The 9,805-nt window shown below is 49.5% G+C and overlaps 1 protein-coding gene across 1 annotated transcript in view; it reads left to right on the forward strand.

Moving 5' to 3' along the window:
- The first annotated feature begins 8 nt into the window (after nt 1-8).
- The window catches only part of PDE1B (phosphodiesterase 1B, calmodulin-dependent), a 26,813-nt gene continuing 17,016 nt past the window's right edge, over nt 9-9,805 (forward strand). The window contains exon 1 of the mRNA XM_010857986.1: nt 9-125. Within this exon, the coding sequence (XP_010856288.1) occupies nt 16-125 (110 nt within the window). The 5' untranslated portion in view covers nt 9-15. The remainder of the gene's footprint in view (nt 126-9,805) is intronic.

Genomic DNA, 9,805 nt, shown 5'->3' on the forward strand with positions numbered 1-9,805 from the left:
AGACGGAGGCTGAGCATGGAGCTGTCCCCCCGCAGCCCTCCCGAGATGCTAGAGTCGGACTGCCCTTCACCCCTGGAGCTGAAGTCAGCCCCCAGCAAGAAGATGTGGATTAAGCTCCGGTCTCTGTGAGTCTCCGGGCCAGGGGGGATTGGGGGAAGGGATCTCAGGGAGCCTGAAAGGGGTGCGGGAGGTAGCTGAAGCCGGGCCGGTGGATTCACTGGGGCACACATGTTGGCAGGTGCGAGAACATAAGCTGCCCGGACACGCGTGGCCAGGCCACATGTGCAAGGCATGTGCACCGCAAGCCGGCCGCTTGGAGCGGGTTTAGGAGTTGCAGAGCTAACGAGGTGCCTGCTGACCCCCTGGGTGACACATGCGGCGCAGAGAGGCGGCACAATATTTGCGGTGTTGGCAGGGCTGCGGACGGGCAGCTTTCAGGAGGTGCCAGGCTGACTCACACGTATCTTATGTGCAGGGTTGGGTAGATGTGAGGCACATCACATGTGTGTACATGAGTGTCCCAGGGTCACAGAGAGGTCTGTAGAGTGACTGCACACAGATGCAGGTCCAGTGCATGGGGATACTTGTGCCAACCTGTGGGTCATACGTATCTCGGCTGGGATTGGTGGTTTCTGCCTCCTGCATCCTACAGAGGGTGGGGGTAGCGGAGGGGGTTGCCCCGTTCCTGAGCTGTTCATCTCTCTTGGGGCCTGGAAACATACTCTGCATACATATTAATGATGGGGACCCACCTAGGATCTAGAGAAGGGGGGAACCCTGTCCTGGGGGAGAGGGCGTGGAGCCCCAACCTGGGAGCTGGAGTGGTGGTGAGGGGAGATTGGTTGACTGGGGCAAGGTAACTGTCAAAGCCTTTTTGTCACTGTAGGGTCTCCCAAGGATCTCCAAGCACACCAAGGCATCTTTTCTTATTTTTGCAGGAAGAGGGGATGTGGAGAGGAATAAATGGGAAAGGGAAAGATTCAGGTGTCCCATACTCCAGTTCTAGGGAAGGAGAGGAAGTTTTCTTCCTGCTTATCTGAGAAGAAGAGGATTGGTTCAAAGACAAGCCATGTACCATGTTTATCTGTCAGCTGCCACCCGATAATCTCTGCAGTCTGTTGATCCTTAACCAGAAAACAAGAGAAAGTGCTGCTCTCCCTGCTATGACTCCCCATGGCCCTAGGAGAGAGACTGCAGATGTTTGGTGAGGAAATACAGGGAACACAGCCTCAACACGCAGTTGCTCCCCAATATTCTCAATTGTGAGCACTGAAGCTTTTCATTTCTAGGTTCCGGCAGAGGGAGAGATGGGGATTGAATATGGATAGATGCTTATGATTGTGTTGTTTTAAAAATACTTCACCTGTGGCGATAAGATGATGTCTTTATGTTGGGCTGGTGGGTCTGATTTACATACCAGCTGCTTAGAAAGGCCTTAGGGAGAATGGAGGCACGTTGGGCAACAAGGCTTGAAATCCAAATGTGCTTCTCGGTCCCCTCCTTTGCTGCCTCTGGCCAGTGCAACTTGCGGGCTCCATGAATCCTTGGAATGAGGTTCTGGGATGAAGAAATGGAAAATCGGGTTGAATCAGTTTTTGTTGGGAGGAGCACCCGGGTGATTCTTGATAGAAAACCCTGCTCTGTTGATGGTAACTAAGCTGGCAAGAAAGGTAGGTAGGGAAGTGGTTGAAAGGCAAAGAAGGGACCTCAGGGTCTAGAAACAGGACAACCCAAGCATCCCAGGATGCTTTCCCGCAGCACGAGTGGCTCATCATATCTTCCCCTTGCCTCTGTTCCAGATAAGGGACCCTGCAAAAGAGGTGGGTCTACCCATTCACTCTCTCCCACACCTTTCTAACCACAGAGCTTTTCTGGAAGCAGATTGCAGTTGCTTCCTTTAGGGTGAGAAGTGGCCTATGGCAAGAAAACAGGACCCTCAGAAGAAGGCACTGAAACTCAGGGGAGGAAGGGAGTGGAGGCAGCTGCCCCTACAGAGCCTGTTAGCTGAGACATCCTTGCAGGAGATCACGGTGGACAAGGATCACTAATCTTATTGATGAGATTGTTCTGGTTTTCACTCACTTCAGCAATCTGGTCCTTAAGAGCTCCAGCTACATGTCATAACTTATCCAGAGAAGTACCATCTCCTCAATATTAATTACCAAGGATAGATTCCCAGTCTCAAAGCAGAGGAAGATCTTGATACCAAGGTAGATCTGAAGTTGATAGCTTACTGGATTTGGCCCTGGATTTGAATCCTGGGGAGGCTTTGCCAGTCAGATGAAGAGAAAGCAAAGGATTGAGGATTTTTCTGGGTAGGAGAGGGAGACAGCTCTCAGGGTGAAGTGGTTTCTGAAGAGGTGAGCAAAGAGGGCATTTCCACCTTAAATAGAAATAAAACTCCCACCCCCACCCCAATCACCACCTGTACCCAAAAAGGCCCAGGTGGGAAGGAGCTATTTAGTCTGGAAACAGGGAGATGGGCATGATTATCTCAGGACTAGATACTGAATGGGCTTCCCTGGTGTCTCAGACAGTAAAGAATTTGCCTGCAATGCAGGAGACTCCAGGTTCGATTCCTGGATTGGGAAGATCCCCTGGAGAAGGGAATGACAACTCACTCCAGTATTCTTGCCCGGAGAATCCCATGGATAGAGGAGCCTGGCAGACTGCTGTCCATGGGGTCACACAGAGTCAAATGAAGACAGATGGAATATTCTGCTGCTCAACATGTCCTATCTCCTCCATCCTAACTACCCTTTTAATTTCTAATCTGGGACATTGAGGGTCTCTTCAGGGAAACTGGGCCTGGTGTTTTTTCTTCTGGCTAAAAAAGCCCATATGAATATAATTGTGCAGGGCAATTTCTTCTTGGGAAGGGTATCCAGGAATTCTATTTTCCATACTAGCACTCTGCCAAAGATAAATTCAGAATCTGGAACATATTAGCTGTTGGATTTCACCTCTACCTAGGGGAAATTTTCCTAAGTAAGCAGACTCATAAGCTGAGGCATGGGAGACACTGAGCCAGGCACTTCAGGGATAATGGATGAACCAGGACAAATTTTGGCATCTCTAACATTAAGATGAAGGACTGGGCTAGTCTGCCCACTCTTCTCTGAGACCAGAGAGCCTTGAGGAATGTGGGGGACGGACAGTAGAAATGGAAAGGTTTTTCGGTGTCTTTTGCAAAACAAGAAAAACTATGAGTGGAGATTGGTTTGCCATCCTTAGCTCATTCATTCCTTCAACAACTCTTAATCGAGTGCCTCCTGTGGGGCAGATGATGTGCTGGGTGCTGGGGATATGGTGGTGGGCAAAATGGACCCAGTCCCTGATCCTATGGAGCCTGTCATATGGTTTAACTCCATCAAAGAGAGTGGAGAGTAGGGGAGGCCCCCTGCTCCTTGTTTTCTGACACCCACCCAAGTGGTAAAATCCAACCATTCTGGTTTCTGCTTCATCGCTTACTTTGGAGGGGGGTTATACACAGTACAAGCACATATATGAATTCTCTCTCTCTCTCCCAGGATAGTACAAGCCTCACTCTTCTCTTTGCTCCAGTTTCTTCTGAAATTTTACAGACAAGACTTCCCTCTTCCTTGGCATAGCATAAAACAATCCCTTTCTCTTTTCCTTTCTCCACGTGGTGCACGCTCAGGCGTCCATGGTTTAGACTCAATGTCCTAAGCTATGGTTCAAGGTCATTTCAGGGGAGCTGGAGCAAGGACACAGTTGGGGATTATTTTTGCCCATCTTTGTTGTGTCGGAATCTAGTGTGCTACCCAGAACATAACAGGCCCTCAATAATTGCTCTTAAACAAAAGAATGAACAAATGAATGAATATACCTGTATATGTCACAGAGCCCAGTTCCGTCTCTGATTCTGTGGTGCGTGTGTTCCTGTGTGCAGTGGGGGAGGGGAGTAGGCATGGGAATTGGAGAAAAGGAGAGGTTGTTTTTGTTATTGTTTTTAGAGGGTGATGCTCAAAAGTGCTGGGGTTTGAGAACCTCTGAACAGAGCCTGGAACTGAAGGAGTTACAGAAACAATCTGGAAATGTGAACAAGATGTATCAGAATGAAACTGTGAATGCCTGACATGTATACGCATGTATCTGGTGTATCTAGGTAAAGGCTGATGTGTGTGACAAGGACAGTTGGTGACGTCAGAGCTCCATAATGATGTTTCTTTGTTTGTATGTTTAGAAACAGTATGTCTGATAATAAATATGCACTTACCTGAATACCTGAAATTGTCCTATGTATGAATGAGATGATGTATTTGTGTATGTGAGTGTGTCTAGGTAATGGGATGATATATATGTGTGATCTGTGTATGTGTTTGTGACAACTCAGATTTTTGGACAATCCTGGGGAGAGCAAATGCACAGGAGAAAGAAGCCGAAGGAAAGGACTGAATGCCTCATTGATGTCTTCTACCTTTAGTCCTCATTTTGTGTCTGCCCCACGGAATAAGCTTCTGTGGTTCTTTTTGTGCTGCTGTCCTTTCTCTGCACATGGCTGTGGAGCTGCCATGAAGACTGCGGGATAAACTGTGGCTTCTTGGGCCTCTGGAGAAGAAGGAGCATCATTTCTCTGAGGCCTTGGTGGGAATGGTTTTTAGTTCCTTCCTCCCTGGATTGCCCCTTCCTCCTTTACTTCCAACCCTGGCAAAGGGAATCCCTCCTCCCTGGGTTTTATATCCCCTCTCCCATTAGAGGTTTCTATTTTCCCCGTCAACTTTGTCTTGAATGAGGCATCTCTTGATGGTTGAGTGTGGAAAATTCCTGCAGTAAGCTGAGGGGGATGTGCAGAGAGAGGGGGAATTCAAATTCCGACCAGTGGAAGAACTTCACAAACCTCTGGTCACAATAGGTGGCTTCAGGGGAGAGACCAGGGAGGCAGGGTGATGGCAGTGGAGGAGCAGAGGGAATATTGGGAGACTTGAGTTCCTGTTCCCCCTCTGCCAAAGGCTAGCTGCATGATCTTGAAGTCACACAGTCTCTCTGTGTCCCTATTCTTTATTTGGTATCATCCATATGAAAGTGGTTTTTAAATGATAAACTCTGATGCTCTTTCAGCCTGGGAGAGTTTGCTGGGTGAAGAGGCAGCAGAGTAGTAATAAATGGGCAGTCACTGGCTTGGATGATGAGAAAAATCAAGATTCAAGAGGCAGGAATATGAATGATATAGTAGGTTTGAGTCCTGCTGTCTGGGGCCTGATTTGGAAGAGTCTCGGTGATGGGTGATGAGTGGTTGGAGGAGGTGAGGCAGGTGACTGAGCTTAGAGAATAGGAGGCTGGGTGGGCTAGGAGGAGGGCTGTCCCACAAAAGGTGTGGTCCTCTAAGGTCAAAAGAAAAGATGACAGACTTACTCTCTATCATCTTTTTTTCAATTGGGCAAACTAGAAGTGGACGGAACAATTGCCCTTGTAAGATGTAGTGGGTGCAGGGCGCCTAGGGACTGCTGTTGGTGAGTTCCAAAAGCACTGGGGAAATTCCCCTCTGGCATTTATCCTAAGTCTCTAGGCCTGGGGTGATATGATCAGCTATGGCACATTCTATTTTAAAGAATCTGTGTAGTCCTTTAGAACCCAAATACCACTCTGGTTGCCCTGGAGGCTGGTTAAAAAGACGGTGGAGATCCCGCATTTGAGGTTGCACTTAGCACTTTTGCCAGGAGGAGGGTGCCATAGATTGGGGATGAAGCTGGGAATGGAAGGCCAGGTGAGAGACCCAGGGGGAGGGAAGCGTGGATGTCTCTAGACCCCTTCCACTTGCCCCCTGTGCAGGGAGCTCCTGAATGCAAGCCAGGGGTTGTTTCACATCTTCCCCTCTTTTTTTTCAAACACCCCCATCAGACTGGGATGGAGGAGCTAGGAAACTTGAGAGAGATCTTTCCTCTTATTTGTGTCTTTAAAGGGATCATCAAGGACTTGTTTTCAGCTTTTCTGCTCCCTCTGTTTTCCTCTTTAATTTTTCCTGCATCTTTTCCTCTGCCCTTTCCCTCCTTTGTTTCCATCTCTCTCTGGCTTCTCTTTCTCTGCTGGGCACTATGGTGCTCTCTCGTGTCCCTCTTCCTCTCTCTCCCTATTCCCTTTGGCTTACCCCCTCATTCTGGCCTTCAGTGCTCCTAGTCCCCACTCACCCTGGCCAGGAGTCTGGAAACATCCCTGCCCACCCCGGGGGTGGGGCTTCTCCAGGCCCAGGTATCCTTGTGATGGTTCAGGGCAAGGTTGCTGCAGGCACATTTGAGGCCACCTTAGGAGTCCAGCCTCAACTCCTGTATTCTACAAGGCCTTTCTTTTGTCTTCTCAGTGACCTCATCCTCCCAGCTCCTCTAGGGAGAAAGCCAGGTAATTGCCTTTGGGTCTCAGGGGACTGATTTTCACAGGTACAGAAGTTGAGTAGCTATTTTCCAGCTGTCCCCAGGACAGCAGCACAGAAAGGGGGACAGAACCAGGGCAGCAGGTGGGCTGCAGGCGAGACCACTGGGAGACTGGAAGTTGTTAGATAATGAGATTATCCCCTAAGAGAGGAAGCCTTAATGGTCCAAGAGAACTGGGAGAGAATCCTGGGAACAGTGAGTGAGGCCAAGAGGAGACTTCAGGGGGAAGAAGGGCTACTTAGAAGGGAAAAGTAGAAAAGTGAGTTGTGACCCGCCCACTGCAGGGAGGTCCCTAGTGCCAGAGCCCTCACCCCTCTGTCCCCCATGTCCCCAGTCCTACAGTGGCTCCTCTCCCCGCAGCATCTTCTACTATATCTTCTCCCTGTCTGGGAAGAAAAGAGCAGGTTAGGATATAACTTCAGCATCCCAGACCTGGCAGAAGTCCACCGAGGGAGCTGGGATGGGGTTTTGGTGGCTAAGCAGGTGTGGTGGGGAAAAGGACATATTCAGGGAGAGGCCTGGGCGCTCAGGGCTGGGAGGAAAGCTGGAAAGCAGGTGCTCAGGTGGTACCATGTTGGATTCAGCCAAGTCCCCAGGTCAGTTGAGTCCACAGCTGCAAGGAGAAGTCAGACTTGCAAATAATCACAGTGGCTGCAGTGGGATGATTAGGCGGCCAGCTGGTGTTGGCACCGTTTAGACTGAGAAGGGAGCTTGCCTTCCAGGGGGGCTTAATGATGCTCTGGCAGGCAGGACCTGGGGGCCAGAGAAGCTTCTTTCCTTCCTATTCCTTGGCTTCTCTGCTTCCCTGTTTATCAGCTCTTGCACATCTAACTTGGCACCATCCTCCTAGTTCTCGCCTCTGTGCCCACCTTGTTTGGAAACTTCTTGGGTTGAGCGTGCACGCATGCTGACAGTGTTGCCAGGCTCCCTAAACCCCAGCCTCTTGTCTACAAGCAGTAGCTTTAGCAACCCCAGGCTGAGAGAACTATAATAAATCAAATTGCACCAGACTCATCCCAAACACTTCTTTGTCCTGACTGTTCTCTTCCTTTCTACTCTTTGAAATGCCAAGAAAATATGCTGTTCTTTTCACTGAAGAAAGATGGACTGAAGATAGACATGCAGGAGAACTTCCCGGAAAGTTCATGGAGGTTAGAATGTAACCTCCCTATGATAAAGAAGAAAGCCACACTCTTCCTTTAAAGCATCAGTTTTGGGCTAAGTTGGGTGAAGCAGTGAGCCAGTCAAAAAAGATAAACTCCTACTCAGGCACCCTATTTTCCTAGTGTCTCCAACCCAGGCACTGAATCTGAGAACCATAATGTGTTACAGAGAGGGAAACTGATGCCCAGAAATAGTTGGTAAAGTGGGGGCAGGGCTGGGACCAGACTCAAATCCTGCTGATCCAGAATCTAGAGCTACTCCCATAGCAGTGGCAGTCAGTCCCTTGCCAAGCTTCCAACTCACTCTCCCATCTCAGGCCACCTTCAACATCTGTTAGGTTCCCCAGAAGCAGGGCATCTGCTGGGAACATCTGTTGGGATGTGGTTCGGAGGGCTGGTGGGGTGGTCTGTGTGGAGGTGGCTAATGAGCAGAATTAAATCGTGCAGGGAGGGGGAGGAGGTGTGGACAAGTGAACCAGAGCCAGAGTTCTGAGCTGGGTTCAAAGTTCAGAGTTTTGAGTCTTCCCCTCACCTTCCTGCCCACCCTCCTCTTTCCTCCGTCTTTCAGGGGCTGAAGCCGGAGGGAGAGGTGACTCATTTGTGTGCTGGGCAGGGAGCTGGGATGTCTGGGTTCTTGTTATTCTGGGCTAAGGCTCTAGCTACTTAGATTACCCACTTCCTCACTGATCTGAGCTGCGCTGGGCTGTTGCTAGGAACACCTGTTAGAAACGGTTCTAGGCAGGAGGCAGAGGGGGAGTTGCCTGCACACACACACACACGCACACACACACACACGTGTGTGTGTGTGTGTGTGTGTGTGTGTGTGTGAGTTGACTCCCTTCCCTGTTCCTCAGTGTTTCCCAGACATTCTTCTGCAGCACTTTTCAAATCTCCTTTCCTAACCCTTTCTCCTGCCCCTCCCCCATCTCGCTCCACTTGCTGGGTTTCTTTCCTTCCCCCACTACCCACCCGCCTTCCCAGGTACTGCCCATCCGCTCTCCACCCTCCTTCCGTCCAGCTCCTCTGTCCAGTGCCTAGAGAGCTCGCACCACTGCTGCTGTGTCCACCTGAGGATTGCTGCCTCCAAGGATGGCACTCTAGCTCTGTCACTAGGGGGGTTATTTTTATCTCTGGAGCCACCTCCGCCACTGTGCCCAGCCAGCTGCCTGAACCAGGGCTGCCTGTATAGCAATGTGAAACCAGGGGAGTGAGGGGAGTGGCAGTGCTTGGGAAAGGTGGGGGTCTGGCTCTTCCCGGTTTCTGGAGCTCTGTGCTCTGCAAGTCCCCAGTTTCTGCTTCCCTGGTCTCTGTGGAATAAGGAGCCAGGGAGGAGCCCCTGACATCTGGAATGGTGGTGGTGGGGATACAGGCTTTTCTATTTCAGGGGCCCTGGGTACAAGGGTGGGCACAGGGGGCTTTGTTCATGGAGCACTTGTAATGAACCTTTGCTGAATTAACAAAAACAAAAACTAAATGGTAATCTTTCACATATACACATCACTTTATAGTTCCCCAAATGCTCTTGTATGATCTCCTGTGAGAAGTGCATGAAGCTTGAACTTACCCATTTTACAGACAAGGAAAATGGAGCCCAGGGTGTCTTGTTCAAGGTCATACATAGTGCTAAAAGGCAGGCAAAATCTCCTGATCTTAATTAATATCCTCTTTCTATTGGATTTAGATGATTTCCTTGATTTTTTTTTTCAGTTTCTGAGATTTTTAAGCCTTTAGATCAGCCAGTTAATCCATTCCTCAACAGCCCTCCAGCCACTACCCCTTACACCCCTCTTTTCTGAGCAGGGGCAGAGTCACCTATGCTTTGCTCATTCCTTATCCCAACTCCTATTCTTCAGGGCAGGTGAGGAAGGGTGGGGATGGACCAAGGAGGGAGGCATGATAGTTGAACTGCTTGCTATTTTAAAACTACATTTAATGGCTAGAGGAAAATTCACTCTGGGGTCATCACATCTATGCTCTTGCTCTCAGTCTCTTTAACTCAGACAGAAGTAGAGTGTAGCATGTGTGTAGATGAGTGGGTGAGTGGGTATGTGTGAAATTTTTCTCCTCAGGAAGGGATGGTGGTTGATCAATGTCCTTTCTAATTAGGAAGAGTTAATAACAGGCTGGTGAGATGAGCGTGGTGGGATGCACGCTGGGATGATGCAGCATGTAAGTACTTGGGGTGATGTGGTAAGCCGTTATTTCTCCAACTAGTTTTGGTTCTACTGGGCAAGGGAGCAGAGGGATGGACAA

The sequence above is a fragment of the Bison bison genome, unplaced genomic scaffold, assembly GCF_000754665.1.
Source record: "Bison bison bison isolate TAMUID 2011002044 unplaced genomic scaffold, Bison_UMD1.0 scf7180017864383, whole genome shotgun sequence".
NCBI lineage: Eukaryota > Metazoa > Chordata > Mammalia > Artiodactyla > Bovidae > Bison > Bison bison.